This window comes from Bombina bombina, chromosome 6, assembly GCF_027579735.1.
Source record: "Bombina bombina isolate aBomBom1 chromosome 6, aBomBom1.pri, whole genome shotgun sequence".
Lineage (NCBI taxonomy): Eukaryota > Metazoa > Chordata > Amphibia > Anura > Bombinatoridae > Bombina > Bombina bombina.
Window position 1 is genome coordinate 512,313,032 of NC_069504.1, and position 21,175 is coordinate 512,334,206.

At 39.4% G+C, this 21,175-nt stretch overlaps 1 protein-coding gene across 1 annotated transcript in view; it reads right to left on the minus strand.

The window, feature by feature from the left end:
* The window catches only part of TMC3 (transmembrane channel like 3), a 141,042-nt gene that overhangs the window by 59,915 nt on the left and 59,952 nt on the right, over positions 1-21,175 (minus strand). Inside the window, exons 11-12 of the mRNA XM_053719325.1 lie at positions 335-444; positions 144-234 (exon numbers count right to left, since the gene is read on the minus strand). Of these exons, the coding sequence (XP_053575300.1) occupies positions 144-234; positions 335-444 (201 nt within the window). The remainder of the gene's footprint in view (positions 1-143; positions 235-334; positions 445-21,175) is intronic.

Sequence of the window (21,175 nt, forward strand, 5' to 3'; positions counted from 1 at the left end):
TTTCTCCCATCATGTTTCAAATAGAGTATGATGCCTTAGTGTATATTGATAGTGCATTTCTGTAATTTCTAATGACATAATTTGCTGCATGTTTACTGTATTCCTTTTTTTTCCTCCTATATGTCAATGCAAATACTACTTACACTACTTACACTACTTACACTCATGCTGTTCACTTTGTCCAGCAGTGCAATAATTAAACTGTAAAGATTTCCGAGATATAATACAAGAACCCTAGAACAAACACAATAGATTGGGTCATTTAGCTGTCAGCCGTACACAATATTATGTACATATCTGGTGAGCTATATTATCAATGTCTTCTACTCCATACCTCGCTAGCTGGAATCGTAAAGTGGTTCTGGGGTGGTACATCTCTAAAGCAGCCACAAGTTCAAATGCAGAAGGAGCAATCATTGTGATTAGTGAAACAACAACGCTAACCTAGGAAAGTAATAGAGGGCATGCACATTATTTAAAGTAGAGATGTACTCTAAAATTACTATACACATATTTTGTATTTAAAAGTGAACGCAATATTGTAATGCTTATACAGGTTGATAAATAAATGAAAGATTTTTGGAAGTGTGATCTTTTTATTGAAGTTTGCAGAAGAATTCAATTTAACTTAAATCAGTCTTGTAAAATGTTTAGGCTTTGGGAATTACAAAATGACCACACAAAGGTGACCAGGGAGAAAGATGAACTGCAAGAAAAGGCACTGTGTTTGTTAAGTAATAATATTATTAACCTTTATACTTTGATTACATATTTTATTATTATATCACTTTATTTCCTGACAGGCTGATTTTTGTTGTTGTTGCTCTTTTTAATCTTTGTTTGCAGATGGCCACACATGGTTTGTCAGTGTGACTGGCTTGTTCACTTGCTACACTTAAGCAGAAAATAGGGCCTGTCCTTTCTAATATGTGAGTGCCTCATAACACCATACTAATGTTTTTTAACTTGAGGACACTTTTTTTTTATTATGAAATACGCTTACGCAAAATTCTTTAATACATTGGTTAACTTGTTATTGCTATTAGCTTATGAGGTTAACATCTTGTTGGAGAAAAACACATTGTTACCAACGAACAAAGAATTATTGCACTAACATGCCAGAGATAGATATCATATATCTGTAAACAATACTAACACAGAGCAATGGGTAAAAAAACAATTACAATACAATGCTTTTAGTCATTTATTATTATGCTACTACAGAACGTCATTTATACTATTAGTAGATTGAGCTAAATTGCAAACAAATTCAATAAATACTATAGAAAATAGTAGATAAAAAAATAAATATCACAAATGATATCACGTCATTATCAGCTAAAATTTCACTAATGTTCCCCAAGACAAATATGATTACTTTAGAGACCATTCTGGAGTAATTTGATGATCATTAAACTACTTTAGAAGTCATCTTCACATCCTCAGATTTGTAAAGTCATCAGCTAAGGTAAAACATTCTGGGTGATAACTTTAAAATGATTAGCAGATTACTTTACTGATTATGTCACAAGCATGATGAACAGCCAGTGAATGACTCAAGAGTCATCTAATTTAAATATTTCGGCCTATGGGCATACTTCAGGATGGCTTCTGATGACTAGTCTGGAGTCATCGATTACTTCAGAATGACTCCAGGAAGATCATCCTTTTTCACTAGGTATTTAGGCCTATATTTAACAAGGTCTGGCGGACCTGATCCAACAGTGCGGATCAGGTCCGCCAGACCTCGCTGAATACGGAGAGCAATACGCTCTCCGTATTCAGCATTGCACCAGCAGCTCATAAGAGCAGGGGGGTCAATCAACCCGATCGTACTTGATCGGGTTGATTTCCGGCGATGTCTGTCCGCCTGCTCAGAGCAGGTGGACAGGTTATGGAGCAGCGGTCTTTGTGACCGCTGCTTCATAACTGCTGTTTCTGGCGAGCCTGCAGGCTCACCAGAAACAGGGGACATCAAGCTCTATTCGGAGCTTGATAGATAGGCCCCTTAGAGTCTATGTAAAATAGATAATTGAATGTATGGTCCACAATTCATTGTCTTGGCTAATCAACTAACGGGGACATCTAAAATTGCATTTAAAATCAAATAAGCAGAATTTACATTTCAGCATTGTGCACTTTAAAAAAAAATATATTTTTTTCCCAAGTCTCTTTCCTGCCTTGATTGCAGGCTTCTAAAATACTGATGATTCAGACTGTCTTAATTCACAGCGAGGAGTCAGGACACACTCTACTTTTCTAATGTTCTATCTACAGGACTTCTAGATTTGTACACATTCTGTGGAATTGTTTGCCTCACTCTAGAATACTCATCCAAAACTTTAAGTCTTTGAAGTGTTCCATAAAAACACACCATTTTCAGAGTTGTGCACAACCTACATTAGTCCATTTCTCAGATGTCTTCCTTCTATTGTTTCAAATTTCCTTTTAGGGGTAAATGTATTATCCCTGCAATTTTCACTTGCGATGTTTCACTAAAGGGCAAAATTTAACATTGCACAAGGATTCGTGGGCAATGCCGCCCCTGCTCCAGCACAACCAATTGCGGTACAGCAGGGCATCTCAATCACCAAGCAAGTGTCAGGGTGATTGTTCTTGCCACTTCTGAGGCAAGGAGAATAAAAAAGAAGTAGTTATAGCGTCTTAAATATGGTGGATTGCAGTTTAATAAATGTACCCCTTAGAACAGCCCTTCTTAAACTGTGGGTCGTGACCCCATATGGGGTTGCGTAACCCTAATGTGGGGATTGTGGGCCTCCTGATCCAACCATCTACTCCATATTTTCCTCCTGTGCTCCCTGTGCTAAAACCCGCCTCTTCCTGTCAATAAGGTGTACTCTAGTGAGATCTTTTTCAGCTCTTTCATGCTAGTCCCCACGTCTGGTGTTGGAGATGTACAGTGGAGGTGAGTGGTCTGGTTCTTATTTGTATTTTATACTTAGTGCACACAGCTCTAGGGCTCATTACATTTAAGTAGATGTCAATGCAAGATATGCAACGTTATGAAGGCAAGTTTATGAATTTATTTAAATTACATGTTCTGCATCTAATGAAGGTTCATTAATGCCACCAGTATTACTATGTTTGCTAAGATGGCTAAAATATTAGTAGCCCTTGGCAAGAAAGAGTGGGCAGTGTAAAAATTGGACCTTTATTAATATATATATATATATATATATATATATATATATATATATACACACACACACACATATATTTTAGGAATATAATTGGCAATGGCAATGCAGTATGTATTTTTTAACTTTTTTAACTTGTAAGTCTAATATAATTGTTGTGCAGGACAAGAAGGAATACATAAGTGAAGCATATAGGTTATTGGGTGATGTAGACACATATAGTAGATTGGATAATAACCCTATCAAATCCTTCTTGAATGATTATAATGAACTAATTAATGAGGGCAAGACCAACTCAGTTCTAACTAATTTGGAGTATAACTATTTGGTTGTGGAGGATCCTGTATTACCGATAATCTATGATCTACCCAAAATACACAAGGGGCTGGAAAAAACCCCGGCTAGGCCGATAGTGTTGGGGATCGGGGGCCTAACAACCAAATTATCTGAATATGTGGACGATATCTTGAAACCGATGGTTCCGTGTTTGAGATCCTATGTAAGAGATACCCTACACATTCTAGAGCTCTTAGAGGATATAACCTGGCAGGACAATTGTATTTAGGTAACTATGGATGTGTGCTAATTGTACACACCAATACCCCATGCCTTAGGCATTACTGCAGTGAAATATTTCTGTGGTAAATGCGGATACATTAATAAGACACAAATAGGGTTTTTGGAGAGAGCAATGGAATTTGTTCTAAAGAAAAACTATTTTCTGTTTGAAAGCAAGTATTTCCTCCAAACAATGGGGACAACATTTGCCCCCAATTTTGCAAACCTCTGTATGTGTTGGTGGCAGGATCTATTTGTTTTCAATACAGAAAACCTGCATAAAAACTGTATCAAACAATGGTATCACTATATAGACTACATACTCCTGGTCTGGCAAGGGACTACAGAAGAACTGATGGAGTTTGTTGAGTACACAAATAGGAACACACTTAATCTAAGTTTTACTATGGAATGTAGTCCCATAAAGGTCACATTCCTAAATCTAGAAAGTATACAAGAAGGAGGTGAAATCTATACAAACCTATATATGAAACCAACAGACACCAATGGGTTCCTACATGCCAGAAGAGGTCACCATAAAAAATGGAAGAGAAATATACCTCTAGGCCAATTCTGGAGAGCCAAACGTAATTGCACTAAACGTGTTGACTTTCTGGAAGAAGCCAAGGTGATTATCAACAGATTTTTGGCAAAAGGATACCCAGAAGATCTATTGGTAAATACAAAAGAGAAAGTAGACAAAATGGATAAGTGTGAACTTATTAAGAAAAAATGAAAAGAGCAAAGACAATTAGGAGAAAACAGTGACTAAATATAACAGAGCTACAAAGGAAATTGAAAATGCTGTTAAAAAAGCATTGGCCTATCCTGATGCAGGATCCTGTTCTTAAAGACACTCTGAGTGAAAAGGGGCAAGTAATTTTTTTAGAAGAATATTAACTTAAGAAATAGAATAAGTCCCAGCATCTTAAAACAAATTAATAAAAATGATAACTGGCTTGAGAGGAATACCCAGGGTTTTTTTAGATGTGGAAGGAAGGGGTGTACATGTTGCAGCCATATAGATCCACACAACCAATACTTTGGCATGACTAAGGGTGACAGAAATGATAAAATTAAAGAGCTTATGACATGCAAGACCAATTACGTGGTCTACCTTCTTAGGTGTCCATGTGATACAGTCTATATAGGATGTACGAAACGTCCTGTTAACACGAGGTTCAGCGAACAACTTAGGAATATAGAGGTGGGCTTGGATACCCATGGAGTCTCAGCCCATTTTTTAGAAGTACATAATAAGGACAGCACTAGCCTTACAGTTATAGGTATCGAACATGTTAAGAGATCTATAGGAGGAGGTGATTGCCTCCTACAGCTTAGACAGCATGAGACCTTCTGGATCCATTGATTGGGTACTATTGGTCTGGGGGGTCTCAATCGTCACATTGACTTTCAGCTTTTTTGGATATCTAGAATAAGTTTCCCTAGTATTGTAATATCTAAATATGCCATATGAAGTAGTTCATACTATATTATATTATTTGATTGCTTGATAGACGTGTATGGATGGATTCTTCCCTTAGATACTCACTATGCTACTTTTATACATTAATCTATTATTGATTTTTGGCATGGGTTTGATGATTAGGCATGAGTTTGCATGATGACATTATATATATTTATAACCATAATATTTGTCGACCTGTAACTGTTGGTTATATACCGATGTGTATACATATAAATCCATGTACTTACATGCAATTATGTGATCATTATGTAAATTATATGTTTTTATTTTTAATTATTATTATTTATTTGTTAAGTTTTGTAACTGATTTTAATTGATGTTGTTATTATAATAACTGTGTATTTTAGCATGTTAGATGCTGCAAGGTTAGTCTCTTAGAGTGATCCATATGTAATACACTGCTATAAGATGATGAACAGCTGACTGACTTTAATCTGCTGTACGGAGCGCAGCATAACCCTATAAAAATGTCAGGAAGTGACACTAACCAATAAGCGAGTAACTGCTAAACTGTGAGAGATACAGCATAGGTATTTGATGACTGGAGCATGAGACACTCTCCTTTCGGCACACATCCATTCATATTAACCTATTATTGGAGAGGGGCATGAACAGTGATTACGTTAAAAGGGAGGCTCAGAGATAGGATGGGCATAGCCTTTGACGAAGCGGGGAGGAGCCCGCAAAACGCATAATGCCACACCCATTGTTTGTTTTAGGAGAAGTGAGTGTGAACACAGCATGGTTTGGACTGCAGCCGGCTTATTACGGTCCATTCGTGTAGTGATTTTCACACAATCTCCATATATTATAGTGTTTTATTTATTTATTACTGTCCCTGCTAGCCACGGATACTAAACAGATCCCCAAGTGTATATGTTTGTGACTATTATTGAGTCAGGACAATGTACAGACGTAAGGTGGATACTGGACTATATGGCTGGAGTGAGACATAAATAATCATTCACGGCAGAAATATACCTCATATGTTTGAGGGCACCTTTGTGAGTGTATATATAATTTTATGTTATACAATAAAGTGTTGTTTGAATATGACTCTGTAATTATGCACCTTATGTGAGAGTTGTGCTGAATATGTTGGCATATAATACAATTATAATAATAATAATGAGAAACTGATGTTTGGTAAACTTTTAACAAATAATTATTTTTCAAGAAGAAGTTCACCATTAAAAAAAATGCTGCTTAGCCATTAGATTTTTTTTTCTGCCAGATTTCTTCCTGATGCATTAATTTAAATGTTTCTTAGGGTAACCTTATGCATATTCCTTATTTCCTGGATTCATCTACAGTCCTTGTCCTTACTATGTTAAAAGGACATTATAATGTGTATATTGTGTTTCACCAGCAGAGTATAAAACATATGGGAATTTGCTTCTTTAGGTTTAGTTTTGTACGTAAAATATCTGATTTTGTTCTTTGACACCACTATCCATCACATCTCATTATGTTATCACCTTCTCTATACACAGATGCTTATCTCTGTTTGTATACCAAATCCTAGTAGAGAGAACAATCGGAAATTAACCTTTTATTATGTATCACACCTACCATCTCACCTACTTCCCACTGGCATTGTAATTTCTTCTGCTGGCTATGTTTGCACAGCTTTTTTATAGCCTATACTTAGGGACAGTCAACACCAGAATTTCTGTTGTTTTAAAAGATAGATAATCCCTTAATTACCAAATCCCCAGTTTTGCAAATCCCCAGTTATAATTATACATGTTTTACCTCTGTAATTACCTTGTATCTAAGCCTCAGCAGACTGCCCCCTTATTTCAGTTCTTTTGACAGACTTGCATTTTAGCCAATCAGAGCTGTCTCCATGGTAAATTCACGTGCATCAGCTCAATGTTATCTATATGAAACACGTGAACTAATGCCCTCTAGTGGTAAAAAACTATCAAAATGCATTTAGATTAGAGGCGGCCTTCAAGATCTAAGAAATTAGCATATGACCCTCCTAGGTTTAGCTATCAACTAAGAATACCAAGAGAACAAAACAAAATTGGTGATAAAAGTAAATTGGAAAGTTGTTTAAAATTACATGCCCTATTTGAAACATGAACATTTTTTGGGTACTTGACTGTCCCTTTAAGTATAAAAACTTTCTGTATATTTAGGTATACCACAGGTACATTCAGCTTTTTCAATTGCTAATATAAACTTAAAGGAACTACTTGTAAACTATTTTAAACACTCCAGCAGGTAAAATAGATATTTGGGAACACATAACAAGTGAGACAATTTTAGGGTACAATGTCCCTTTAAGTTTAATCAATAAATAAGCCAATCTTTTGTAAAGATGTGCTTCCTCAAATTAGTTCTGAACCTATCAAAAAATGAGGAAAGGAGTCTCTTTGTAGATATAAAATCTTCATGCTTTATTACAAAAATAGGGATAAAAATCCATCAGCACCAGCACAACAAACGGAGACAGCTGGCCCTACTAGTTTCGGCGTGTTGCCGTAATCTAAGACCTGCTGGATACTAAAACAGGAGGTGTTTAAAAGTAACACTCCACACAGCTATTGGCTACAGGTGAACACTAGTGAACACCCACTTAACCCATTAGGCGAAAGAATGGTTTTACTTGTTAAATATAAATCCACTCAACTCCAACTAGTGAGAAATGACATAATTAAATTACAAAGTGATCTTTCCAAATATAGGGAGCTACAGCAGTATAGCAGCTTTGATAAATTGCTAGCTGAAGTGGTTGAAAATACTAGGAGAACACTTATTTCAACCAAACATACTAACTTTTTGCGGGACCAAAGGGACTACCAAGAGGGTAAGGTTTTCATTTGGCAAAAACAGGCCAGGCTTAGAGGTAGAAATTCTAATAGAAAAAACAAAAATAAATCTAACAACATGTTGACTAATAATTCAGAAGCCAGTGAGGCTTCAGGGAGTGATGAATCAAGTGGTATTCCTCACAAACATAAGAAAGTCAATAATAAAAATAAGAATAAAAACAAAAAGAAGGTCAGTTTTGCAGATTTAGACACTACTGATGATGAACAATCATCCTTTTTGGCAACCACATCTGGTGAGGATAATTCAGGTTCTGAAAATGAAGCCAGATCAGATATTAACATCCAGATCACACCTATTGATCCACAGATATCAACATATCCACTCACTGTAGATGATAATATATCTAATACACTCACTGGGGGAGTTCAGGGAGCAAAACCCAAAACATCTAAAAATGTAACAGTTGAGACTCCCATACACAGTGATACATACATCACACATAAAGGTGCCAGTGCTGTACCAGGTAGGTCTAACACTGCAAATAGTCAGGTTTTTCGGTCTGTTCTAAAACAACCCACAGGGGGAGAGACAGAACTTGTGAGCAAACACAGATACTCACTAAGAGAGATAAAACGGCCGACTTAGGCAGTGTTATTAATCTATCCTCACATACACTTACGCCTATGGAAATTAAGGTGTTAAACTATGGTTTGGGCTTTTGCCCCAACAGTGGCTTCAATCTGTTTGGCACAATAGTCGATGTAAATAAATTTATTAGAAAACTCACCTTGCAAAAACATTTTTCAGTAAGTGATAATAATCAAGCTCATGAATTGGCTGGTAATACCAATCCTGATGACAGTATTAATCCTATGACTGGCACTACTCCCAGCCTTAGTGACTTTCAAGATGTCTACAATATTACTATATTAGAGAGTTTACAAGCTGAATCAAATATGTCTATTGATTCAATGCCTGACATTTTACCGAAGTTTAAGCAAGCATCTAAATTTTATCCCCTACAGAGTAGAGGGAAGTCATTGGAACTTTACCATAAGAGGGTAGTTGAATATCTCACTACACTATATCACTCTAGAAGACCTGGCAACCACAACTTGTCACTAAGGGTAAAAGAGGCTCTTAGTGCCCTTAAGAATGACCAATCTTTGGTCATCAGAAATTCTGACAAGGGTGGAAGCATAGTTCTTTTTATCTAAGGACATGTATATCACTGAAGCAAAAAGACAACTTGATAACCCAGCTACCTACACTATATTGTCCAATGATCCCACTAACAGATTTCAAAAGGAACTTTTGAACTTGTTGGATGATGGAAGGTATTTGGGCCTACTGGACGATGATACTGTTAAGTATCTATTTGTGGATTATCCAGTGGTCCCTATTTTCAACCACCTACCTAAAGTTCATAAAAGTGTCTTAAATGTTGAGGCAGAGCCTGGCCGGGAAAGAAGATGGCCGCGTAGTGTGATTGCTCCGTGTTGCGATGGACCAACTTACCCCCTAAACGTTCTCTAGAACTGGGAATCACTTTTTAAAAACGGTGAGGAATATGCACTGAGCCACCCGGTGCTGGTGAAGAGTATACACCACCCCTAACAGGGCATAAGCTTAGTCTGCCCGCCGGGCCCACAACCCGCCATTACCAACTCATCTTACCAGGGACATTATGAGCCATCCTTGCTAACACCGTAGCAGCATGCTCAGCACCTGAACCCCACTCTGCATGGGCCTAAAGAAAGCCTACATACAGTAACACTGCAGCTTCATGAACGCCATGACAGGTGGCATGTGGCAAGATCCTTGCAGGTACACGAACACATAAACAACCGAATCTTCAGACAGCATGTAAGGTACAGTCACAGAACCTGAAAATATGCACACCACGTTAGTATCCTCTATGTTATAGCACCCTAGTTCTCCTGCCATTGGCAGAGCAAAAATATTATTGAGCACGGCACAACAGCGACAATACATCCAACTTTATTGAAGTGCTGATAATACCCTTGTTTGTGAGCCATATAATACCCCTGTTTGTGAACCATATAAACTTTAAACATTGTGATTATCTGCCATGGCCACAAGCAACTGAGCACACAGGGGATATAACTGGAGCCACAAGTAGTGCACATCTATAGCTACATATACTTCAAGCAAGTTTGTTATGTAAGTGCCCTATTTGCTCCTGCACACAGTCAATCCTTCTGCTGTTCCTATTGCCAACAAGGTAAATTCATTAATATATACTGCACTGCAGAAATAACACAAGCTACGTTACTAGGTTGATGCCATCTGAATATATGAAGACACCTTATTGCTCATCTTAAGCTTTCAGTTAAAGTGGTGATCACACATCAAACATAGACATAACGCATACCCAACATGGCGGCAAAGAAAGCCAAAGCAGATAAGACCTTGAAAAGTCATCTATCTAACCCGGTCTCAGTTACTGCATTTTTTCAACCTCAAGATAACTCACAGGAAGAAAATAATGAACCTAGTGTTCACCCTACCGTTGACACTAACCCGGCTAAGATAGCTCTGACCGTCGATTACACTGAACAATTAAAGGCGGACATTGCAAACTTACCAAATAAACAATGACTCTCTAAAAGTTCTCATCAAAAAGGAACTAACATCCCTGCACAAAGAAATTAGTGAAATTGGACAAAGGGTAGAAGATGTGGAAGATACGTAAAACATTTTATCGGGTATGATAAACAATATCAACACGGGCGCAGCTATACAAGATTCCAAAATTGACTTACTTCAAGATAAAGTAGAAGATCTTGAAAATAGGAGCTGACAAAATAATTTACGGATCAGGGGGATCCCTGAGACCGTGCACACATCAGACCTACAAGATTACCTACAAGGTTTATTTAAGTTTATTAAAGCTGACCCACAAGCACAACCTACAGAACTAAACAGAGCTCACAGAGCTCTAAGAGCAGCAAGACCCAACTCACTGCCCCGAGATGTCATAATACGATTCCTCAAGTACAAGGACAAAGAAGAATTATGGAACAAGGTTCGCCAACTGCCCAACATTCAATATCTTGATCACACTCTCCAGGTTTATATGGATCTCTGCCCTACTATGATACAGAAAAGAAAGGACTTACAATTTCTCACTAAAGCCCTACAAGAAAAACATATTAAGTATAGGTGGGGCTTCCCTTTCAGCCTAATTGTTTCAAAAGATGGTCACACCCACATATACAAAGGCCAGCAAGACTTGGACTCCTTTGCAAGGGGTCTAGGCATATCAGTGAAGGACCAACATCTGGGATCTTCAGAGGGTCATTCTGGGCCCACTCCTGAAGAACATCTGAAAAGCAAAGAACTCTGGCATAAAGTCCCCACCAGAAGACGTAGGGACAGAACCTCGCCCTCACCTGCAATGAACCCAGAGGACGATAACACCTGACCTTCTCCACCCGGAGAAGTGGTGAGATAATAACATATTGCATTATTTGTTGTTCTTTGTTCCCTATCCAGGCTAATTGAAGACCACTAGAACTTTTTTCTTTCAGGCATTAGCCATAAAAACTAAACCACTTCATGCTAAAATATTCTTGCTAATTACCATTATTGTGTTTAACAGTTAATGTATTTGTTTAATGGGTTTGTGATAATATTTATCTGCACCTACATGCCTTACTTTTCTGTTTTTTTGTCACTCTCTATCAGGGACAATTATTATATATATGAGGCCCCTGGGCTTAGCCCTCAATCGGGCCTTCCACTCCCTATATCAAAATAATTACAATTACATTCACATCTCTAGCAAACTAATTTACTATTACCCTCCATGACCAGGCTTCATGAGCTTATATCATTACCACCCCCTACTCTGTTGTCTCTCGGGACTAGATTTTCACTCCACTTACCTCTCAGATATTCTTCTCACATGGTCCCCTGAATGCCTGGACTGTGCGGCGTCATGTTACCCAGTTATCAGATACCGCAGTTAGCTTATAACTTTTGTACCCAAGGTTATCCCCCCATGCAAGTTTAATACCCATTTCCCTGACCCCCTACTTTTTTCAGGCATCATCCCAAATCCCTAAGCTACCTAGTTCTATTAGTTACAAAGTGTTTGCAAAAGTATAACCATTTTGTATCACGATTCTTGGATAATCATACCACTCCCGGTATAATCTAATAGAATTGTTTACACATTTGGGGGGGGGGAGTCTTTGGTCCGGCCAACACTCCTCCCACCGTATAGGAGACTTTCTCTTATCGGTCATTCGACCTCTTCAGGTTTAAATGTTCTACTGTTTTTTATTCATTTGTTTGTATTGTTTAATTGTTGTTACATTGTTTAATTTGTTGACAATGCAGATATTACAGTCACTAATAGACACTCAGAGTTGCACAACACCATTTGTTCCTTGCCCCCCCCACCAGAGACCCACACTTAACCCTATATCCCTCCGATAGATACTTGAGACTTTCTTGCTATGTCACGTCAGTAAAGATTAACAATGCCAGTCCAAAATAGTCCCAAACTAACCCTCTTAACAATCAACTCTAAAGGTCTCAACAGTACACATAAACGTAACTTAGCACTCAGAGACTTTAGACACCAAGGGGGAGATGTAGTTTTCCTCCAAGAGACCCATTTTATCTCTGGAAGAAAACCAAAGACTTACCAATATAAATTTGGAGATTCTTTTTATGCATCTCATAAAGTGAAGAAAAATGGTGTGGGAATCCTATTTAAGAAATCCATACCTTTTAAGCTCCAGAAAAAAATTAGGGATCCAGAGGGCCGGTATATAATCCTCATAGGCACATTATATAGCCTTAGCGAGTGTGTATGCACCTAACTCCAATCAGGGGAGATTTTTTAAAAGATTCACCAATTTACTCTTATAAGAAGGTAGAGGATCAATTATATTAGGGGGGATTTCAACATTACACTCAATCCAGCCCTAGACACTTCTACAGGCTCATCATATATCTCCCATAATACTGTTCATAACGTTAAAACATACCTACGAAATGCAGTTTTACAGGACGTATGGAGAATAACTCACCCGGAGGATAGGTCTTATACTTACTATTCTCCTCCCCAACAATCTCACTCATGAATTGATTACTTTATGATGGACGTAACTAGTCTTTCAACTGTCAAAAATATAACAATCCTTCCCAGAGTTTGGTCCGACAATTCCATGATCACATGCACCCTGTCCTGGCCTACAGCCCCACTCATCCCCTTCCAATGGAAGTTGGATGAGAGTGTACTAGACGATCCAATCTACTTCACAAAGGTGGAAAAAACGCTTATTGAATATTTTGCTATTAATAAGGGCTCGGTACAAGATGATAACACCCCCTGGGAAGCTCATAAGGGAGTACTTAGGGGAGAATTGTATTAAAACCCATCAAACTAAAATGAATAACACGATTCTAAAGAACACCCTGGGGGAAATAGAAAAACTAGAAACTGGCCAGATAAGTGACCCCAACAACCCCACCATCAAAGAGAACCTGGAAATACAAAGAAACAAAGTTAAATCCCTCCTAACTTACGAGTATAAAACCCAGGCGCTTAAACTACAACAAACCTATTACGATGGGGATAACAAATGCAGTCGCTTATTTGCATGTAAACTATCTCTAATATGAAGGATTTATATGTTTTACGTTTCAAAGGGTAAGGGTCAAAGAAAATACTCCTCAACCGAACAAATTGCCGAAGCCTTCAGATCCTACTACGAATCTCTATACAATTTGACACCCCTAGATACAGCATCAGGATGTAATCTACCCCAGACTAAGCAACAGAAAATAGACGCTTATTTAGATGAAATCAAGTTTCCCCAAATCTCTAAAAGCCAATCTGACCTCCTTAACAAATCCTTTACCAATGAAGAATTAGAAAAGGTCATTAAAGATTTACCGAACGGTAAAGCCCCGGGTCCGGATGGCTTCACCAATTATTATTATAAAAAGTTAAAAGAGCAACTGATCCCACATCTTTTACAAATTTTTAACTCCATTTCAGAAACCAACCCATTCCCCAAACAAGCACTAGAAGCACATATAACTGTCATCCCTAAGCCTGGAAAGAGCCCCGATAGGGTAGAAAACTATAGGCCTATATCTCTGTCTGATGTGTAGATATACGCTAAACTTCTGGCTATACGGCTGAACCAAATTCTCCCAGACATCATAGTTAATGATCAAGTGGGATTTATTCCCACCAGAGAAGCCAGGGATAATACAATTAGGGCCCTCCACCTCATTGAACATGCGTCACTCAAACAACTCCCCCTAGCCATAGTGTCAACAGACGTGGAAAAACATAATTTATGCTTACCTGATAAATTTATTTCTCTTGTGGTGTATCCAGTCCACGGATCATCCGTTACTTGTGGGATATTCTCCTTCCCAACAGGAAGCTGCAAGAGGATCACCCACAGCAGAGCTGTCTATATAGCTCCTCCCCTAACTGCCACTACCAGTCATTCGACCGAAGACAAGCAAGAGAAAAGAGAAACTATAGGGTGCAGTGGTGACTGTAGTTTAAAAATAAAAAACACCTGCCTTAAAATGACAGGGCGGGCCGTGGACTGGATACACCACAAGATAAATAAATTTATCAGGTAAGCATAAATTATGTTTTCTCTTGTAAGGTGTATCCAGTCCACGGATCATCTATTACTTGTGGGATACCAATACCAAAGCTATAGGACACGGATGAAGGGAGGGACAAGGCAGGCGCTTAAACGGAAGGCACCACTGCCTGCAAGACCTTTCTCCCAAAAATAGCCTCCGAAGAAGCAAAAGTATCAAATTTATAGAACTTTGAAAAAGTATGAAGCGAAGACCAAGTCACCGCCTTACAAATCTGTTCAACAGAAGCCTCATTTTTAAAAGCCCATGTGGAAGCTACCGCTCTAGTAGAATGAGCTGTAATCCTTTCAGGAGGCTGCTGGCCAGCAGTCTCATAAGCTAAGCGTATTATACTCCTTAGCCAAAAAGAAAGAGAGGTTGCTGAAGCCTTTTGGCCTCTCCTCTGTCCAGAGTAGACAACAAACAATGCAGATGTTTGACGAAAATCTTTAGTAGCTTGTAAATAAAACTTTAAAGCATGGACCACGTCAAGATTGTGTAAAAAACGTTCCATCTTTGAAGTAGGATTAGGACACAGTGACGGTACAACAATCTCCTGATTGATATTTTTATTAGATACCACCTTAGGTAAAAAACCAGGTTTGGTACGTAACACTACTTTATCTGCAAGAAAAATGAGATAAGGGGAATCACATTGTAAAGCAGATAACTCCGAAACTCTTCGAGCCGAGGAGATAGCTACTAAAAACAGAACCTTCCAGGATAAGAGCTTAATATCTATGGAATGCAAAGGTTCAAACGGAACCCCTTGAAGAACCTTAAGAACTAAATTTAAACTCCAAGGCGGAGCAACAGGTTTAAACACAGGCTTGATTCTGACTAAAGCCTGACAAAACGCCTGCACGTCTGGAACCTCAGTTAGACGTTTGTGCAAAAGAATAGACAGAGCAGAAATCTGTCCTTTTAAGGAACTAGCTGACAAACCCTTCTCCAATCCTTCTTGGAGAAAAGATAATATCCTAGGAATCCTGACTTTACTCCATGAGTAACCCTTGGATTCACACCAATGAAGATATTTACACCATATCTTATGATAGATTTTCCTGGTGACAGGCTTTCACGCCTGTATTAAGGTATCAATGACCGACTCGGAGAAACCACGCTTTGATAAAATCAAGCGTTCAATCTCCAAGCAGTCAGCCACAGAGAAATTAGATTTGGATGGTTGAAAGGACCCTGAAGTAGAAGGTCATGCCTCAGAGGCAGAGTCCATGGTGGAAAGGATGACATGTCCACCAGATCTGCATACCAAGTCCTGCGTGGCCACGCAGGTGCTATCAAAATTACCGATGCTCTCTCCTGTTTGATCTTGGCAATCAGACGAGGGAGCGGAGGAAACAGTGGAAACACATAAGCCAGGTTGAAGGACCAAGGTGCTGCTAGAGCATCTATCAGCCCTGCCTTGGGATCCCTGGACCTGGATCCGTAACAAGGAAGCTTGGCGTTCTGGCGAGACGCCATGAGATCCAGTTCTGGTTTCCCCCAACGTTGAATCAACTGTGCAAACACCTCCAGATGGAGCTCCCACTCCCCCGGATGAAAAGTCTGACGACTTAGAAAATCTGCCTCCCAGTTCTCTACTCCTGGGATATGGATAGCTGATAGATGGCAAGAGTGAATCTCTGCCCATTGAATTATCTTTGAAACCTGAAGAGCATTGAATATCGCTCTTAGTTCCAGAATGTTTATTGGAAGGAGTGCCTCCTCCTGAGTCCACGACCCCTGAGCCTTCAGAGAGTTCCAGACTGCACCCCAGCCCAAAAGGCTGGCATCTGTTGTTACTATTGTCCAATCTATCCTGCGGAAGGTCATACCTTTGGACAGATGGACCCAAGATAGCCACCAGAGAAGAGAATCCCTGGTCTCTTGATCCAGATTTAGTAGAGGGGACAAATCTGTGTAATCCCCATTCCACTGACTGAGCATGCAGAGTTGCAGCGGTCTGAGATGTAGGCGGGCAAACGGAACTATGTCCATTGCCGCTACCATTAAGCCGATTACTTCCATACACTGAGCCACCAAAGGGCGAGAAGTATAATAAAGAACACGGCAGGAATTTAGAAGTTTTGACAACCTGTCCTCTGTCAGGTAAATCCTCATTTCTACAGAATCTATCAGAGTTCCCAGGAAGGAAACTCTTGTGAGAGGGGATAGAGAACTCTTCTTTTCGTTCACTTTCCACCCATGAGACCTCAGGAATGCCAGAACAATGTCCATATGGGACTTGGCAATTTGGAAATTTGACGCCTGTATCAGAATGTCATCTAAGTAAGGGGCTACTGTTATGCCCCACGGCCTTAGGACCGCCAGAAGTGAGCCCAGAACCTTCGTAAAGATTCTTGGTACCGTAGCTAACCCAAAGGGAAGAGCCACAAACTGGTAATGCCTGTCTAGGAAGTCAAACCTGAGAAACCGATGATGATCTTTGTGTATCGGAATGTGAAGATAAGCATCCTTTAAGTCCACGGTAGTCATGTATTGACCCTCCTGGATCATAGGTAGGATGGTTTGAATTGTCTCCATCTTGAAAGATGGGACCCTGAGAAATTTGTTTAGGATCTTGAGATCTAAGATTGGTCTGAAGGTTCCCTCTTTCTTGGGAACCACAAAGAGATTTGAATAGAAGCCTTGCCCCTGTTCCTCCTTTGGAACTGGGTGGATCACTCCCATAACTAGGAGGTCTTGAACACAATGTAAGAATGCCTCTCTTTATCTGGTCTGCAGATAATTGTGAGAGGTGAAATCTTCCTTTTGGGGAAGAAGCTTTGAAGTCCAGAAGATATCCTTGGGACACAATTTCCAACGCCCAAAGATCCTGGACATCTCTTGCCCAAGCCTGGGCGAAGAGAGAAAGTCTGCCCCCTACTAGATCCGTTACCGGATCGGGGGCTGATCTTTCATGCTGTCTTAGAGGCAGCAGCAGGCTTCTTGGCCTGCTTACCTTTGTTTCAGGCCTGGTTAGGTCTCCAGACCGGCTTGGACTGGGCAAAATTTCCCTCTTGTTTTGTATTAGAGGGAGTTGATGCCGCGCTCGTCTTAATGTTTCGAAAGGTACGAAAATTAATTTGTTTGGTCCTTAATTTATTAGACCTATCCTGAGGAAGGGCATGACCTTTTCCTCCAGTAATATCAGAAATGATCTCCTTCAGTCCAGGCCCGAATAGGGTCTGCCCCTTGAAGGGAATGTTGAGAAGCTTAGACTTTGAAGTAACGTCAGCTGACCAGGATTTAAGCCATAGCGCCCTACTCGCCTGTATAGCAAAACCTGAGTTCTTAGCCGTTAGTTTGGTTAAATGAACAACAGCGTCAGAAACAATTGAATTGGCTAGCTTAAGCGCTTTAAGCTTGTCAAGTATATCATCCAATGGAGTTTCTACCTGTAAAGCCTCTTCCAGAGACTCAAACCAGAAGGCCGCAGCAGCAGTGACCGGGGCAATGCATTCAAGAGGCTGGAGAATAAAACCTTGTTGAATAAACATTTTCTTAAGGTAACCCTCTAACTTTTTATCTATTGGATCTAGGAAAGCACAACTGTCCTCGATGGGAATAGTTGTACGCTTAGCTAGGGTAGAAACTGCTCCCTCCACCTTAGGGACCGTTTACCATAAGTCCCGTGTAGCGGCATATATTGGAAACATTTTTTTAAAAATAGGAGGGGGAGAGAACGGTACACCTGGTCTATCCCATTCCTTAGTAATAATTTCTGAAAACCTTTTAGGTATTGGAAAAACATCAGTGTAAACAGGCACTGCATAGCATTTATCCAATCTACACAATTTCTCTGGCACTATAATGGTGTCACAGTCATTCAGAGTAGCTAAAACCTCCCTGAGCAACACGCGGAGGTGTTCAAGCTTAAATTTAAATGTAGACATATCAGAATCAGGTTGAAGCATCTTCCCTGAGTCAGAAAAATCACCCACAGAAAGAAGCTCTCCTGACTCAGCTTCTACATATTGTGAGGGGATATCAGACATAGCTACTAAAGCATCAGAGAGCTCTGTATTTTTTCTAGTCCCAGAGCTGTCTCGCTTTCCTTGTAACCCTTGTAGTTTGGACAATACCGCTGTAAGGGTATGATCCATAACTGCCGCCATGTCTTGTAAAGTAAACGCCATGGGCACTCTAGATGTACTCGGCGCCACTTGAGCGGGAGTCCCTTGAGCGGGAGTCAAAGGTTCTGACACGTGGGGCGAGTTAGTCGGCATAACTTCCCCCTTGTCAATTTCCTCTGGTGATAAATCTTTTAAAGACAGAATATGATCTTTATAACTTAAAGTAAAATCAGTACATTTGATACACATTCTAAGAGGGGGTTCCACAATGGCTTCTAAACATAATGAACAAGGAGTTTCCTCTATGTCAGACATGTTTAAACAGACTAGCAATGAGACCAAGTAATCCCCTGTCAAGGGAAAAAGAGTCTTATACAATATTGTCTTGTGTGGAATATCAGATAGGTAGTCTCGGTAGATGTACATACACACACACACTTACCCCCAATCTTCACGGCTTACAGACCTGACGCGGTGAACAGTGTAGGAAGTGCCGTATGAGTGACTGGATCCTTCCGGTGGCCGTAAGTCCATGCGCTCTGCTCGGAGCCTCCTCGCTCTACAAGCCCGCTTTCCCGGACGCCGCCTGATTCACACTCCTCTCGGCACTCGAATATGACTTCACTGTCAGGTGCCGACTTGTGGGGGAGGGGGGGGGCAAGGAATTCCCAATCCTCCGTTGCCGGTCTCTGTGACCTCCCTTCGGCTACCTCGTACAAATTCTGGCAGGTGATTCCACAGGTGCTGGGAACAATTGGGCTTCAATTCCGTTAATCGTCTCAATGCAATAATTCAAGAAAAATCCGGAGCCGCTGCAATAAAGTGTAATATCTTTATTTATCCATAAAACATATTATGTATTAATTATACTGTGAATTTCAATGTTACCTATTCACATAAACTATTACCATATAATCTACCTGTGAATCTAATAAAGGACTATTATGCAATTCACAGGTAGATTATATGGTAATAGTTTATGTGAATAGGTAACATTGAAATTCACAGTATAAGAAAGAGTTAAGTAATTAATGCCCATCAGCCAATCCGGTGGTTTTTATTCCTTTATTAGGCCCAACAGTTGTAAGGGATTTTGAGAGCTATGAATACGGCGATAATGCCGAAAAGCGTAAGCTTATCAGTCAACTGAAGGGCATGTTTGTGCTTTTGGCTGTTACCAGACCTGTTTTATGGATAAATAAAGATATTACATTTTATTGCTGCGGCTCCGGATTTTTCTTGAATTATAGCAATGAGACCAGCAAGCTTGGAAAACACTTTGATAAATGTAAACAAGCAAAAAATAAAAATGGTACTGTGCCTTTAAGAGAAACAAATTTTGTCAGAAATTGAAAAACAGTGATAAAAAGCAGTAAATCTTACGAAATTTTTACAGTGTGTATAATAGACTAACAGAGCATTGCACCCACTTGCAAATGGATGATTAACCCCTTAGTTTCAAAACCGGATCAAAAAAAGGTATAAACGTTTTTTAACAGTCACAACAAACTGCCACAGCTCTGCTGTGGCCCTACCTGCCCATGCAACAACTTTTGAAGGCACAAAAACCCTTTGTAGAGGTCCTAAATGTTCAGGGGACTCCTTCAGGGAAGCTGGAAGTCTCAAGCTGCAAAAACTACTGCACGATTTAGGCCTGAAATTTGGCCCCTCCCAACCTGTACTCACAGTGAGAGGGCCATAAAAAACTACCCCTAGGCAAAATCTAGCCAGCCATGTGGAAAAAAACTGGGCCCGAATAAAGTTTTATCACCAATATGTAGAAAAAAACGTTTAAACACTTCCAGCAAACGTTATCTTATTTTCAGTAATGTGAGAAAGTAATAAGAATATTACCTTTTACAGCAAGCATGATACTAGTCATTATTAAATCACTGTAATCAGGCTTACCTTACATAAATCCGGTATTAACAGCATTTTCTAGCATATTCATTCCTCTAGAAAAATTTAAACTGCACATACCTCATAGCAGGAGACCCTGCACGCCATTCTCCCAGCTGAAGTTACCTCATCTCTTCAGTTATGTGTGAGAACAGCAATGGATCTTAGTTACAACCTGCTAAGATCATCAAAAACAACAGGCAGACTCTTCTTCAACTTTCTGCCTGAGGCTAAAACAGTACAACTCCGTTACCATTTGAAAATAACAAACTTTTGAGATAAAGATAAACTAAATACAGGGAGTGCAGAATTATTAGGCAAGTTGTATTTTTGAGGATTAATTTTATTATTGAACAACAACCATGTTCTCAATGAACCCAAAAAACTCATTAATATCAAAGCTGAATATTTTTGGAAGTAGTTTTTAGTTTTTTTTTAGTTTTAGCTATTTTAGGGGGATATCTGTGTGTGCAGGTGACTATTACTGTGCATAATTATTAGGCAACTTAACAAAAAACAAATATATACCCATTTCAATTATTTATTTTTACCAGTGAAAC